This window comes from Saimiri boliviensis, chromosome 4 (assembly GCF_048565385.1).
Source record: "Saimiri boliviensis isolate mSaiBol1 chromosome 4, mSaiBol1.pri, whole genome shotgun sequence".
NCBI lineage: Eukaryota > Metazoa > Chordata > Mammalia > Primates > Cebidae > Saimiri > Saimiri boliviensis.
Genome location: NC_133452.1, coordinates 53,020,459 through 53,036,483, shown reverse-complemented (window position 1 = coordinate 53,036,483; position 16,025 = coordinate 53,020,459). Strand labels below are relative to the sequence as shown.

The following is a 16,025-nucleotide window of genomic DNA, read 5'->3' as shown; positions in this document are numbered from 1 at the left end:
GCTAACAAGAATAAACAACTTAGAGAGGAATATAAGTGAATTGATGGAGCTGAAAAACACAAGAACTTCATGAAGCATACACAAGTTTCAACAGCCGAATTGACCAAGCAGAAGAAAGGATATCAGAGGTCAAAGATCAACCCAAATGAAATGAAACAAGAAGGCAAGATTAGCGAAAAAAGGATAAAAAGGAATGAACAAAGCCTCCAAGAAATATAGAACTATGTGAAAAGACCTAATCTATGTTTGATAGGTGTACCTGAATGTGATGGAGACAATGAATCAAGGGGAAAAATACTCTTCAAGATATTATCCAGGAAAACTTCCCCAACCTAGCAAGGCAGGCCAATATTCAAGTAGAGGAAATACAGAGAACACCACAAAGATATTCCTCAAGAAGAAAAACCCCAAGGCACATAATCATCTTATTCACCAGGGTTAAAATGAAGGAGAAAATGCTGAGGGCAGCCAGAGAGAAAGATCGGGTTACCCACAAAGGGAAGCCCATCAGACTCACAGCAGATCTCTCAGCAGAAACCCTACAAGCCAGAAGAGAGTGGGGGCCAATATTCAACATCCTTAAAGAAAAGAACCTTCAACCCAGAATTTCATATCCAGTGAAACTAAGCTTCATACGTGAAGGAAAAATAAAATCCTTTGTTAACAAGCAAGTACTCAGAGATTTCATCACCACCAGGCCTGCTTTACAAGAGCTCCTGAAAGAGGCACTAAACATAGAAAGGAACAACCAGTACCAGCCACTCCAAAAACATACCAAATGGTAAAGAGCAACAACACAATGAAGAAACTGCATCAACTAATGGGCAAAACAGCCAGCTAGCATCAAAATGGCAGGATCAAAGTCACACATAACAGTATGAACCCTGAATGTAAATGGGCTAAATGCCCCAATCAAAAGACACAGACTGGCAAATTGGATAAAAAGCCAAAACCCATCACTGTATCCAGGAAACCCATCTCACATGCAAGGATACACAAAGGCTCAAAATAAAGGGATGGAGGAAGATTTACCAAGCAAACAGAGAGCAAAAAAAAAGCAGGAGTTGCAATTCTCGTCTCTGATAAAATATACTTTAAGCCAACAAAGATCAAAAGAGACAAAGAAGGACATTATATAATGGTAAAAGGATCTATGCAACAAGAAGAGCTAACCATCCCAAATATATATGCACCCAATACAGGAGCACCCAGATACATAAGGCAAGTTCTTAATGACTTACAAAGAGACTTAGACTCCCACACAATAATAGTGGGAGACTTTAACATTCCATTGTCAATATTAGACAGATCAAAGAGACAGAAAATTAAAAAGGATATCCAGGACTTGAACTCAGACCTGGACCAAGCAAACCTAATAGACATTTATAGAACTCTCCACCCCACATCCACAGATTATACATTCTTCTCAGCACCACATCACACTTATTCTAAAATTAACCACATAATTGGAAGTAAATCACTCCTCAGCAAATGCAGAAGAACAGAAATCATAACAGTCTCTCAGACCACAGTGCAATCAAGTTACAACTCAGAATTCAGAAACTAACTCAGAACCACACAGCTTCACGGAAAGTGAACAACTGGCTCTTGAATGTTGACTGGATAAACAATGAAATGAAGACAGAAATAAAGATGTTCTTTGAAACCGAGGAGAACAAAGACACAACATACCAGAATCTCTGGGACACATTTAAAGCAGTATGTGGAGGAAAATATATAGCAATAAATGCCCACACGAGAAGCAAGGAGAGATCTAAAATCGACACCCTATTGTCAAAATTGAAAGAGCAAAAGAAGCGAGATCAAAAAAAAAAAAACTCAAAAGCTAGCAAAAAACAAGAAATAACTAAGATCAGAGCAGAACTGAAGGAGATAGAGACACAAAAAACCCTTCAAAAAATCAATAAATCCAGGAGCTGGTTTTTCAGAAAGAGCAACAAAATAGACAGACCACTAGCCTGATTCATAAAAAAAGAAAAGAGAGACGAATCAAATAGATGCAATAAAAAATGATAAAGGGGATATCACCACAGATTCCACAGAAATACAAACCAACATCAGAGATTATTACAAACAACTCTATGCACATAAACTCGTAAACCTGGAAGAAATGGATAAATTCCTGGACACTTGCATCCTCCCAAGCCTAAACCAGGAAGAAGTTGAAACTCTGAATAGACCAATAACAAGGTCTGAAGTTGAGGCAGCAATTAAGAGCCTACCACCCAAAAAAAAGCCCAGGTCCAGATGGGTTCACAGCCGAATTCTACCAGACACACAAAGGGGAGCTGGTACCATTCCTTCTGAAACTATTCCAAGCATTCCAGATTGAGGGAATCCTTCCCAAATCATTTTATGAGACCAACATCATCCTGATACCATAACCTTGCAGAGACAAAGCAAGAAAAGAAAACTTGAGGCCAATATCCATGATGAACATAGATGCAAAAATCTTCAATAAAATACTGGCAAACCAATGGCAACAGCACATCAAAAAGCTTATCCACCATGATCAAGTAGGATTCATCCCAGGGATGCAAGTCTGGTTCAACATACGCAAGTCTATAAACGTAATTCACTACATAAACAGAACCAAAGACAAAAACCACATGATTATCTCAATTGATGCAGAGAAGGCATTTGACAAAATTCAACAGCCCTTTATGATAAAAACCCTCAATAAACTAGGTATTGATGGAACGTATCTCAAAATAATAAAAGCTATTATGACAGACCAACAGCCAATATCTTACTGAATGGGCAAAAACTGGAAGCATTCCCTTTGAAATCTGGCACTAGACAAGGATGCCCTCTCTCACCACTCCTATTCAATGTAGTGTTGGAAGTTCTAGCCAGAGCAATCAGGCAAGAAAAAGAAATAAAGGGTATTCAAATAGGAAAGGAGGAAGTCAAATTGTCTCTATTTGCAGATGACATGATTGTATATCTAGAAGACCCCATCATCTCAGCCCAAAATCTCCTGAATCTGATAAGCAACTTCAGCAAAGTCTCAGGATACAAAATCAACGTGCATAAATCACAAGCATTCCTATATGCCAATAACAGACTTAAAGAGAGCCATATCAAGAACGACCTGCCATTCACAATTGCTACAAAAAGAATAAAATACTTAGGAATACAACTAACAAGGAATGTAAAGGACCTCTTTAAGGAGAACTGCAAACCACTGCTCCACAAAATAAGAGAGGACACAAACAGATGGAGAAACATTCCATGTTCATGATTAGGAGGAATCAATATTGTGAAAATGGCCATACTGCCCAAAGTAATTTACAGATTCAACACTATCCCCATCAAGCTACCAAGCTACCAATGACCTTCTTCACAGAACTGGAAAAAACCACCTTAAACTGCATATGGAACCAAAAGAGAACGGCATATCCAAGTCAATTCTAAGCAAAAAGAAGAAAGTGGGAGGCATCACACTACTGGACTTCAAACTATACTACAAGGCTACAGTAATCAAAACAGCATGGTACTGGTACCAAAACAGAGATATAAACCAGTGGAACAGAACAGAGGCCTCGGAGGCAACATAGCACATCTACAACCATCTGATCTTTGACAAACCTTACAAAAACAAGCAATGGGGAAAGGATTCCCTGTTTAATAAATGGTGTTGGGAAAACTAGCTCCATGTGCAGAAAGCAGAAACTGGACCCCTTCCTGACACCTTACACTAAAATTAACTCCAGATGGATTAAAGACTTAAACATAAGACCTAACACCATAAAAACCCTAGAAGAAAACCTAGGCAAAACCATTCAGGACATAGGCATAGGCAAGAACTTCATGACTGAAACACCAAAAGCATTGGCAACAAAAGCCAAAATAGACAAATGGGACCTAATCAAACTCCACAGCTTCTGCAGAGCAAAAGAAACAGTCATTAGAGTGACTTGGCAACCAACAGAATGGGATAAAATTTTTGCAATCTACCCATCTGACAAAGGGCTGATATCCAGAATCTACAAAGAACTAAAACAGATTTGCAAGAAAAAAACAAGCCCATTCAAAAGTGGGCAAAGGACATGAACAGACACCTTACAAAAGAAGACATATATGAGGCCAACAAACATGAAAAATGCTCATCATCACTGGTCATTAGAGAAATGCAAATCAAAACTACACTGAGATACCATCTCATGCCAATTAGAATGGTGATCATTAAAAAATCTGGAGACAGCAGAAGCTGGAGAGTATGTGCTGGAGAGGATGTGGAGAAATAGGAACACTTTTACACTGTTGGTGGGCGTGTAAATTAGTTCAACCATTGTGGAAGACAGTGTGGCGATTCCTCAGGGATCTAGAAATAGAAATTCCATTTGACCCAGCAATTCCATTGGGCATTCCATTACTGGGCATATATCCAAAGGATTATAAATTGTTCTACTACAAGGACACATGCACACAAATGTTCACTGCAGCACCACTTACAATAGCAAAGACCTGGAACCAACCCAAATGCCCATCAATGATAGACTGGACAGGGAAAATATGGCACATATACACCATGGAATATTCTGCAGCCATCAAAAACGATGAGTTCGTGTCCTTTGTAGGGACATGGATGAACCTGGAAACCATCATTCTCAGCAAACTGACACAAGAACAGAAAATCAAGCACCACATGTTCTCACTCGTAGATGGGTGTTGAACAATGAGAACACATGGATACAGGGAGGGGAGCATCACACACTGGGGTCTGTTGAGGGGAAAGAGGGGAGGCACAGCGGGGGATGGTAAGTCGGGGAGAGATAGCATGGGGAGAAATGCCAGATATAGTGTGACGAGGAGGAACACAGCAAATCACACTGCCATGTGTGTATCTATGCAACAATCTTGCATGTTCTTCACATGTACCCCAAAACCTAAAATGCAATAAAAAAAATTAAAAATACAAAAAATTATCCAGGCGTGGTGGTAGTCACTTGTAATTCCCTCTACTTGTGAGACTGAGGCAGGAAAATCACTTGAACCCTGGAGGTGGAGGTTGCAGTAATCTGAGATTGCCCCTGCCTCCAGCCTGGCAATAGATTGAGACTCCATCTCAAAACAAAACAAAACAAGAAAACAACCTGAGTGCATGGCAGTGCAAAATCATACAAGGACTATTAGGGCAGTTAGTGCCCTGCTTGGATTCTTGCTAAGGTTACAGCAGTTTCGCTTACTATTGTTTTTTTGTACCATCAGTGCAAATATTAACATATAACATATTTATGTTCAAATTAGAAAATAATTCTAATTTTGAATTCTCTAAAATATAATGGTCTCATAAATCCCCTCCATGGTCCTTACTTTGAGAACAGCTGCTCTAAGAGGAGAAAGTACAGTTTACACAAAAGGAATAGAGTAAATATTTCCTTAATTAAACTCCTCTTAACTAACTTGCCAGTGAACCTAACTTCCATTCCTTGTGTAACACCATGGCTGAATGTTAGGGCTTGCAGGTTTCCCTTTACTTTACATTTATTTCTGTTCCCACCAGTAGAGTTACCTGCTGAGCATGTGTCAGCTGTATTTGTTCTCAAACCAGGTAATAGAGTTTCACTAATACCTGTAATAAGATAGTTTTAATAGTATAAATAGATAAAGTATGAGTTTAAAAAGAAAAAGCTAATGTTTCCAAAACCAACTTAAAAACTTTGAAATAACTTACTGTAAAAGAAATTGCTGTCATGATACAGTATGAATGAAATTTGTCAAAGATTACGGAAAAACTCACAAAAATCTAGACTGCTTCTGCATTCCCTCACATATATCTTTAATTTCTTCCCATATTATAAAGAAACCAAAGCTGGAAATTGTGATGATGTGTTATGTATGTTCTTTGCAGGAAAGAACAATGAAACTCCCATCTGCAGACCTGTATTCAGAGAATAGGCTTTGACTCACCTTCAAAAGATTAGTGAATGTGTGTACACATGGATATATTTTAAGATTAAATGCAATTCATAAATTAGTATCTGTCTGGTTTTTTAAAAAATTTTCCACTTAAGCAGCCGTCCCAGAGAACTGATTTATTACTGGTCAGGATCACATTAAATAAGATAGTTTCTCAGTTGCCATGCATGAACTAAGAGCAAATTTCCATTTGTTTTTATGATTATAAAATATAATCTCTTCCATTATTGTACTTTGTACCTAAGGCTGGGTGACTGTGTTGGTAAAAGTTTTAGATAACTTTTTAGAAATACAACTATTACAGGTCAGCTTTTCTAATGATATAGGGACAACCTGAAAGTGCCATAAACTTTTTCTTTTGGTGTGCTAGTGTTTTGTTGAATTGGAAACTGCTTGAAACAAACAAACTGCTGGGGCTTGGACATTTTCACAGAAATTTGCATGACATTTCACGAAGAATGAGAATTACATCAAATGTTCTGGTTATCTATAAAAATAAGCTTATTTGTTAATCACACATGTGAGTGGTTGCTGGCTGGTAGCAATTCATTGACATCAGCTTTATCATGGGTAGGTGTATATACTGCCATTTATAGATGCATCATGACATGGTACAATGACACAAGGTTGGGAAGCAACTGACCTGGCTTCTCTATCTGGCTCACCAGTCATCATGAGTCAGTGAAGATGGTATTCCCAACTCCCTGGCAGTGAGTGAGCAGTGTGAATTGTTTTTTTCCTAGAAGTAGGGAATTCATTCACACTCTCATAGTCTGTTTACTAACAGTGCACACACTGGCAAGCTGACTGGCTAGAGCAAAGCAGCTTTGTCTGCTACTGAATTGCTAAGAAATTAATCAGTATTAGTCTTTTCAGCACCAGGATGTATTGCTAGTATAGCTAACCAAACACTGAAATTTTTACTAAACATAAAGGGATCTCTCCAAATTCCTGATTTCATAATGATCACATAATCATTGCCAGCAGTGTGGCTGACAGTGAATTATAGGTTTTTTTCCTTCTTTCTGAAAATATTTATTGAGCATCTGCTATGTGCCACACTGTTCTATGATTGGGGATCCAATTGTGAATGCAATAGTTTGAAAAAATAAAAAAAGCCCTGCCACTGTAGAACTTAAATTCCAGGAGGGGTTACATAGACATAGACATGTTTGTACATATATTTGCTAAAGGAAAAAAAAGAAAAGGGGAATTAAGTATTATTTAGGGAGGATGATGAAATTCTGATAGGGTGACCAGGGAAGGCCTCACTTAGGCCATTTCTTTAGCATAAACTTCTAAAGGAAGAACAGTCTTGAAGAGGTAGTCTCTTAGAATATTTTTAAGTATTTTTAAACTGAGGTCTATATGGTTTGTTTGAGAGAACTACTACATCTTAATTTTTACTAACTTTAGCTGAAATCCAGTGTTTCTTCCAATCATGAGTAGAGATAACCAATTGTAATGGTATTGGAAGAGTTTGTAACAAAGTCACAGTAGGTGTCACAGATATTTTCATATCACATTACAGTTGTTATAGACATCTCAAAATTTATGCTAATTACCACTTATAAATTATGGTAGTTATTATCCCTGCTATTAAATGTTGGTACTTAATACCTTAATAAAGAAGCACCTGTGTTATTTTTAAAAATATATATATTGATAATTGTATTTCAAAATAATAGATTTTTATGTATCCTTACATATTATGTCTTATGAATTTTAAAACATGTTGCGAAAGAGGTTAAGACTTCATGAGATTGCCAAAAGAGGTTCATGGCATAGAAATGTTAAGCTTTAGCTTAATCCCTAATTGAGTGCTTTCTTCTACCTCCCACAGGTGCAGCACACTTTTGATTTGTATCCCTCACTCAGAGATTACTCAAATATATCCTGAACAGATGGGAAGGGTTTTCCAGATAATTCCTTAGAATTCTGATTGTGAAAGATCCTTTTTTGCTTCCTGCTCAGTGCAAGCCACACACTAATTTGCAGAATAATATAGCTAGTCAAACAGAAATTTGGCTTCCTGGAAAATGACAATGTAATTCTTAACAGAAGATCAACTTTTAGGCTTCTCAGAAAGATAGCTGAAGGACCTTTAAGGCAGTGCAGTTCAGTTTATGGGAAAGAGGGATATAAAAATTCTGAGTTGGAATCAGCTCCCGTTCACGTACATCAGCCTGTTAGCCACTCTTCCCGCCATGGTGATGAGCAAGTGGGTCTGTCCAGATTGAAAGGTCATGGATTATCGGCCATGATACCTTCGCATTGACCAACTATGGGAAATAAGAGGAAATACATAACGTTCAACTGTCTTAGCAAGGTGGCCGTAGGAATAGAACTGAGAACAGCTTATTCAAGTGAAAAGGAGGAGAGGTATGAGCACTGATTAAACGGGTACTCCAGAGAATTTTGCCCTACCACCACATTATCTATTCTTTAGATCTCTTTGAATATATTCTACAACCTCTTGTCATGAATAAACAATCAAAAGTAATTCTCAATATCTTGATGTTGCCAGAATCCTGAGAGAGAAAGCTGTTAACTGTATAATTTTCACATTTTAGACAAACTTTCTGCTTGTTTCTAATGTGGAGGGAAGCCAATTGTGTGTCATTAAGCTTCTTTTATATCTTCAATTGTGCCCTTTTAGTTCTGAGAAATAGATGGTTTAGAAGTGTGATGAAAGCTGTGAGTCTGATTAACTCATTTCCATGATTTATTTTCCTTTACAGGCTGGTGAAAGATGCTCCTTGGGATGAGGTCCCGCTAGCTCACTCCCTGGTTGGTTTCGCCACTGCTTATGACTTCTTGTACAACTACCTGAGCAAGACACAACAGGAGAAGTTTCTTGAAGTGATTGCCAATGCCTCAGGGTATATGTATGAAACTTCATACAGGAGAGGATGGGGATTTCAGTACCTGCACAATCATCAGCCCACCAACTGCATGGCTTTGCTCACAGGAAGCCTAGTCCTGATGAATCAAGGTGTGTGTGGACACAGCCGAGGTCATGCCTGAGCTGACAGAAGTCATAGCTGCCATGTTGTGAGCAAAACATTTTTATAACCATTCTTAGTACATGTTCATACTTAGATCCTAACTAAATCCATGAGATGAAGTAATCCCTACAGTATCTCTTATTTAGTTGAGGGACATCTCTTCCTTATTTTCTGCTAGTTAATTAGCCTGTACATTATCTAATTATGGCTTATGATTATCCCAGAACAAATCCTTACAGTGCAGGATCAATGAAGAATATTCATTTTTCCAAAGAATTATTTGACAGTGAAGACAGCCAGCCTGGAATAAATGAAATATTAAAAAGCTAAACAGGTGCTTTGTTATTTGAAATGAAGATTCCCAGCACACAGATGTGAATCATAACACTGCTACTATTTTTTTCTCATAAGATTTAAAACAATCCGGATTATTCACATCAATATTGGAAGCAACTTTTATGGATTGTGTAGCTACTTTGCTTTATCATATTACATAATTGTCAATATTACATTTTCTTTGTTCTTTTAGCTCTAAATTACAACATCTGTAGAAATCTATAAATTGCTAAGATTGTGTTTAAGAAAAGCATTCCTAAGATCACAGGAAATTATCAGAATATTAAATATATAACTGGAGCTTGGAAAGCGAACAAAATTTAACTCAATTACATTCACCATAAGAATTAATAAGCATTCTGTTGATTTTTCAACATCAGATTTTACCCAAATGTAGTTTTCTTTCTTATCACATCAACCAACCTTCACTTGTAATTAGGGTTTAGAGGAAAATAAACTAACATTAACTGAGCATATGACATGTGCTAGTCCTTTTCCATATTTTATTCCATTCTCAGATCAACCATATAAGGCAGCTGGGATTTGGGCCCATTTCTGGCCATCCATGAAGTTCAGTCTCTTTCCACTGTATGTTGTTGCCTCTCTCAGAAGGGAAATTCCATTTACAATAATTTAAACGAAGCTTAATTGTAAGAGTGAATTTTCATGCTAGCTCCCCTTGTCCCCTACTCTCACAAAAATGTAAAGAAAATTAAAACATCAGGCAGGGTATGGTGGCTCACACCTGTGATCCCAGGACTTTGGGAGGCCGAGGTGGGCAGATCACTTGAGGACAGGAGTTCAAGACCAGCCTCGCCAACATGGGGAAATCTTATCTCTACCAAAAATACAAAAATTAGCTGGGTGTGGTGGTGTGTGCCTGTAATCCCAGCTACTCAGGAGCCTGAGACAGGAGAATCACTTGAACCTGGGAGGCAGAGGTTGGAGTGACCCAGATCCCACCACTGCACTCCAGCCTCAGCAACAGAGTGAGATTCAGTTTCAAATGAATGAATAAATAAATAGAATAGAAAGGAAAATGAAACATCAAAATGCAAGCAATGTGAGAACCCACTAACAAACCATTTATAAACCCCCAGACATGTGAAGAGACACCATCATAAAATGGTGAAAGGGTGAGCCAAATATCTGCTTCAGGTCTTAAATTTAATTTTGTTTTATTTTCTTAAATAAATTTTTGTTTATTTAAGGGAAGGAGTAGAGTTTCTTTCTTCAGTCTTTGTAAATAAATTATTCCAAATAATAAGCAGTCACCAAAAATACTGGTTTGGATTGAATCAAAGTATGTCATTTTGCTCTGGCAGGAATTTTCTTATACCTTTATTTTCTGATGAAATTTATGGTGACCCTGGCAGACACTCTTGCAGAGAACCCACATAAGTACACACATTTATGACAAGACTGGGCAGAAGAAGGTAGAAGTCAGTTGGAAAGAAGACAGGTGTGAAATGTTTAAATGATTACACTGTAGTTACAATAACCCCAGAGAGTGAAATTAAAAATGCCATGAAGAGCCTTATGGTTAAATATAAAATGAGTGTATTAACTTTGAATTCAAGAGAGCAGTGTTCTTTCAGTAATTTTCTTCATGTAACTTTGAAGATGGGTAGGAGAACTTAGGTGAAGATAAAGAACATTCCAGGCATGGTATAAGGGTGGCAGAAGAAAAATTCAGGGCATGGCTGCAGTTAACAACATCAGTACCCTGTATTGATGGAGGTTTGCAGTTTACAAAGTATTTTGGTAGACATTGCCTCATATCTTGTGAAGAGGGTTGTTGTAAAGAAAAAATAAGGAAAATTAGGTAATGTGATATCCTGGGAACAGTGGCCTGGTTTTAGGTATCAGTCACATTAGTATCTGGTGGGAGACAGCGGGCACAGAGGAAAAGGATGAAGATAATTGGAATTTTAAACCAGAATGGTAGAGAATGGAAACCGAGAACTATCCGGGATATTGACATATCAGGTATGATGCTGGGGGGCAGAAGAGGCCAGGGTGTGATGAATAGTCACCTCTGCCTACCCAAATCTGAGAGCTGAGTTGCCCCCATTAGTGAGGAGGCAAGTCTTAGCCTGGGACCTATATTTAGGCCGAGAGCTGGTTGGATCTGGGCCTCTCGAAGCCCCACACCTGGCACATAGTAGGCTAAGGTGGTGTGGTCAACATGCTTGTGGAAGTAAAGCAATGTGGCTACATCCACACCAGGAGACAGTGGGCTTAATTTTATTCTCAAGAGCTGCGTGTTTTAAAGTGAAACCTTAAATCTAAAGACGTAGGTTCAAATTAAAGTTCTATTTTTAATCATGTGCCAGAGGTCTTGAACAAGTCAGCCTTTCTGTTTTGGGGCAATAACACATAATAGCATTGTTAAAAGAATTAAGATTCTGTTCAGTGCTATGTAAATTATAAATATTATAGAAATGTGAGTGGTTATTGTCAACTAAGTGCAAGAATTCTAGAAAGCTAGCATTTCTGAGTTAAAAGGTTTTATAAAATTTTTAGACTTAATTTTCAGTGGGGAGATTGAAATGTGACAGATGGAAGAATTGCTTAGATAAAATCGTGTAGCTCATTTTTTTGGCAGATTAGGACTCCTAGTTGATTTTTTCTTACTAGTGTGCCTTTCCAGTGGTTTCTCAGCCCCACTGTGCTGCCTTTTCAGAGCCTGTGGAATCTAAAGCACATAAAGGATGAGAGGTTGCCTTCTAATGACAATACAAATTGAAGACTGTCTGGTTAGCATTTATAATATGTGTAGCCTATTACAAATTCTATAAAAGTAATGATGCAAGTTTTGTGAAGGGATAAACTTTTAAAAATATTTTTAAGTATTTTTCTGTTGGAACATTGAATAAAAGCCTTAATATATAAATCCTTTCTTGCCAACATAAAGTTATATGCATTTGTGATCTTATATGTGTTAGAGTTTATTAAAGATCAGAAAGTGACTGATCCTCATTTAAGAGTTTATCTTCATTTAGTTAGAGTCAAGAACTTCTTAGCTTATATCATGGACCATCACAAGCTGGGATTACGGGATGTTACCTACACTGACAAGTTGGAGTTTTATAAAATGTGATTTGTAATATAAACTAGATAACTCAGAGGGTTTTATTTGGCTATATTTTTGTTTATGCTTTGTTATAGCCTTTAGTCATTGTTTCCATGTGTTTTCATCCTTCAGGATATCTTCAAGAAGCCTACTTGTGGACCAAACAAGTTCTGACCATCATGGAGAAATCTCTGGTCTTGCTCAGGGAGGTGACGGATGGCTCCCTCTATGAAGGAGTTGCTTATGGCAGCTACACCACTAGATCACTCTTCCAATACATGTTTCTTGTCCAGAGGCACTTCGACATCAACCACTTTGGCCATCCGTGGCTTAAACAACACTTTGCATTTATGTATAGAACCATCCTGCCAGGTATAGTGAGGAGTTGAAGTGTGAAAATGTTAAACTATTGTAATTTTTTCTGATTATGAAAATGAGCTAGACTAGACAGAGAAATGAGGTTCTTAGAGTTTGTCATACTGAAATTAAAGAGATTTTTCTTTAGTCAAAGAAAAACTGAATTCAAGAGTTGCATAAAGCTAGAACATTTTGGAAGCTAATATGAATATTTATGATTTAGGTATTATAAAGCTTGGAGGATAATGGATTAAATACAATTTCTAGACCCCACAGTCCTTTAATTTTTTTATATCTCCAAACTTGAGTTCATATACAAACTCATCTTTATTATTGCAAGCAAAATATAAATATTTATGATTACATGTTAGTTTTCCTTTATACGTGATCCCTGATCAATCCTATTTTAATTGTTAGTTTTTAATCTTTTCTTTAAAATTATACCGACATGATTCAAAATGAAAGATTACACCTACACAGTTAAGTTGGAGCTTTAGTATTTTAATATTTTATTGAAGTAAATAGTATAGAAAAGCAATCAAAAAATAATTTGCTATAAAACTTCTAATTTCTTATTGCTGTGCCATTTAGCCTTCTAAGAGAACTAGTTCTAAAAAAAAAAAAAAGATATACATGATTTAATAATGTATTCATTTCTAGAGACCTTTGTAACCTTTTTTTATTTCTAAAAGAGGACTAAGATGTTAGAACAAGTTATAAAGGGAAATTTTTACAGGATAGATTCCCCCATTTCTTTCTCCTCCCCCAAAGGAAATGTAATTTTTAAATGGTGATTCTAGATCTACAACAAAGAACTCAGTATTTACATATTTTTGCTATGGTAGTATACATACAGATTAGATAGAATATTTATTATTGGACTAGTTGTTCAAAAAATATTGCAGAGCACATTTTAAGATTTAGTTTAGACTTACATTCAAAAAATGTTGTTTTGTTGCTTTTTCTTAGACCTGAAGGAGAAGCCTCTTTTGCAATTCATCTTAGTAAACAAAGGCTACCTGAACAAGGGACCTTTAAGAGGTCTCAGTGCTTTGTAATTTAAGCTGAGATCTAAAGGCTAACTACATCAGGAACTGTGTTTGCTATGAGCTATGTCTGTGGCTACTCCTTAAAATGGAAAAGACAGAATGAACATCTCTAAGAGCAGCATTTATATGTTTCTGTTAATTAAACAAACTTACTGAACATTTGTATGCCAGGCACTGTACTAGGCAGAGGATTCAAAGAGGAATAAAACACATCTCCTGCTTTCAAGGAATTCACAGACTAGTAGAAGATTCAGAAAATATCATTTTATAATAAGGTGTACTTACAAGATCACTTACTAAACTATTAGTAACAAAAACATTAGCTATAAATTATGTAAATATAATCTTAACATTTTAGAAGAGGTTGAAATGTAGTTGAAAACAGATTGCTATGTGAGAGCAATCTACATAACAGTTTTTTTTTCTACAGTTGATATTCTAGTAGCAATTTTTTTGTCTGTCTGAGTTTTCACCCATGCTGCCTCTTTTTTCATGAACACATGGAGCATATCCAGTGTTAACTGCTTTTATTTTTCTTCCCTATTCCAAAAATGACATATGGCTTTATGGTCCTTGCATTTTCTCTCCTTTAACTTCCAGCAGCACATACTGGCAGGAGCTACTCTGGGAATTAAATTTTCTTCCTGTAGAAACTCAGTTTCTTCCCTGAACTTTATATATAGTATAACTTACACTTTATTGAAGCCAAATTGAAGCATATTATTTTATTATCTTGGCCTAGAATGCATGTTGAGTTGTGGGAGAGCTAGTGTTCATTCCAGGTTCAGGAACCCAAACTGTACAAGAAAATATCCCATGTATACATGCAAATATAATCATATATAGCATGAACATTGGAAAATGAGGAAGGCAGGCAATAAATGTACCATTTCTGTTATCAATGACAGGTTGCCACATAACAAATACAAGCTTGCACACAATATATTTGGAAGACCTTTTGAGGGATTCAGATTAACTGGTCTGGAATAAAATGTGAAGATTGTGATTTTTCTTTTATTTTATGCCTTCCATTACACAATTCTAATTTACAATTAGATTTAAAAATCATTGTTTAGACCTGTGTAGGAGTATGAAGTTTTAAATGTATCTTAATTTTTCCCAACTTGTTTACCTAGGATTTCAAAGGACTGTGGCTATTGCAGACTCAAATTACAACTGGTTTTATGGTCCAGAAAGCCAGTTAGTGTTCCTTGATAAGTTTGTCATGCGTAACGGCAGTGGTAACTGGCTAGCTGACCAAATCAGAAGGAACCGTGTGGTGGAAGGTCCAGGAACACCGTCCAAAGGGCAGCGCTGGTGCACTCTGCACACGGAATTTCTCTGGTATGACACATTGAGCTAGCTGTAAAGAAGGGTATGATTCGTGCTGTGCACTTGCTTTTTGCATTTAAAAAGAAAAACTAATCTAAAACACTTTTTAAATCTTTTCTCCATACCACCTAAGTATATGAAGCTTCAATTCAACTCCTATCACGGTTTTTGAAACTCTGTTAGAAACTTTTCTTTTTTAAAAGAAAAAAAAAAAATCAACTTTTATTTTCGATACAGGGGTAATGTATACTATATCCAGGTAATGAGCCTTGTACCTAACAGGTAGTGTCAGAAACATTTCTGTATGTTTAACAACTAATTACTGTTCTCAGAGGTGTCCTACGCTTGCACTAGTTCATAAATAAGCATGTTTTGATTTTACATCATTTTTCAAATCATATAAAACAAAACACCCAAAATTGAGACTAGGTTATTCTGATAATCTCACCAAAAATGGTAGTAAAATATTTTGTTTTGTTTTAGTAAATGGAGCATTATAATCTAATAGCAAAGCTGTTACTAAATTTTCAAAAGTGTTTAAAAGTGTTTGACAGCATTTGACAGCTTCACTTTGATAATAAAAGGACCGTGTAAATTTTTTTGCCTTAATCTTCTAAGCCGAGAAAGAGAAGCTTGGGTCTCCTTTTTAAAATATTGCCAAATATATTGTTGGCATCCAATAAGTTAAAATCAAAATTACAGGGAACTTGTTAATCATTAATCCCTGATGTCTTTTCAAGCTGTTGAAATTTGCATTCAACTCCAAAACGAGCTTTCTTGTGATTTGCTTCTCTTCATTCTTTTTTTTCAAAATATAAAAAATTAAGGAGGAAAAAATATTAGTAAAATGGTAACTGTCTATAGTTTAACCAACATTTTACAATTTTTATAGATGAACTAAATATATTAAGATGCAACTAT

General features: G+C 36.5%; 1 protein-coding gene across 4 annotated transcripts in view; it reads left to right on the top strand.

Annotated features, from left to right (window-relative positions):
• DSE (dermatan sulfate epimerase) overlaps positions 1 to 16,025 on the top strand; it is an 81,874-nt gene that overhangs the window by 60,922 nt on the left and 4,927 nt on the right. For 3 of the 4 annotated variants that reach the window (XM_010349311.3, XM_074397580.1, XM_039467464.2), the window contains 3 exons: positions 8,688 to 8,941; positions 12,499 to 12,738; positions 14,909 to 15,116. In XM_010349311.3, the coding sequence (XP_010347613.2) occupies positions 8,688 to 8,941; positions 12,499 to 12,738; positions 14,909 to 15,116 (702 nt within the window). Of the gene's footprint in view, positions 1 to 8,687; positions 8,942 to 12,498; positions 12,739 to 14,908; positions 15,117 to 16,025 lie in introns of those variants that run through there. The other variant, XM_039467465.2, reaches the window with a different exon arrangement.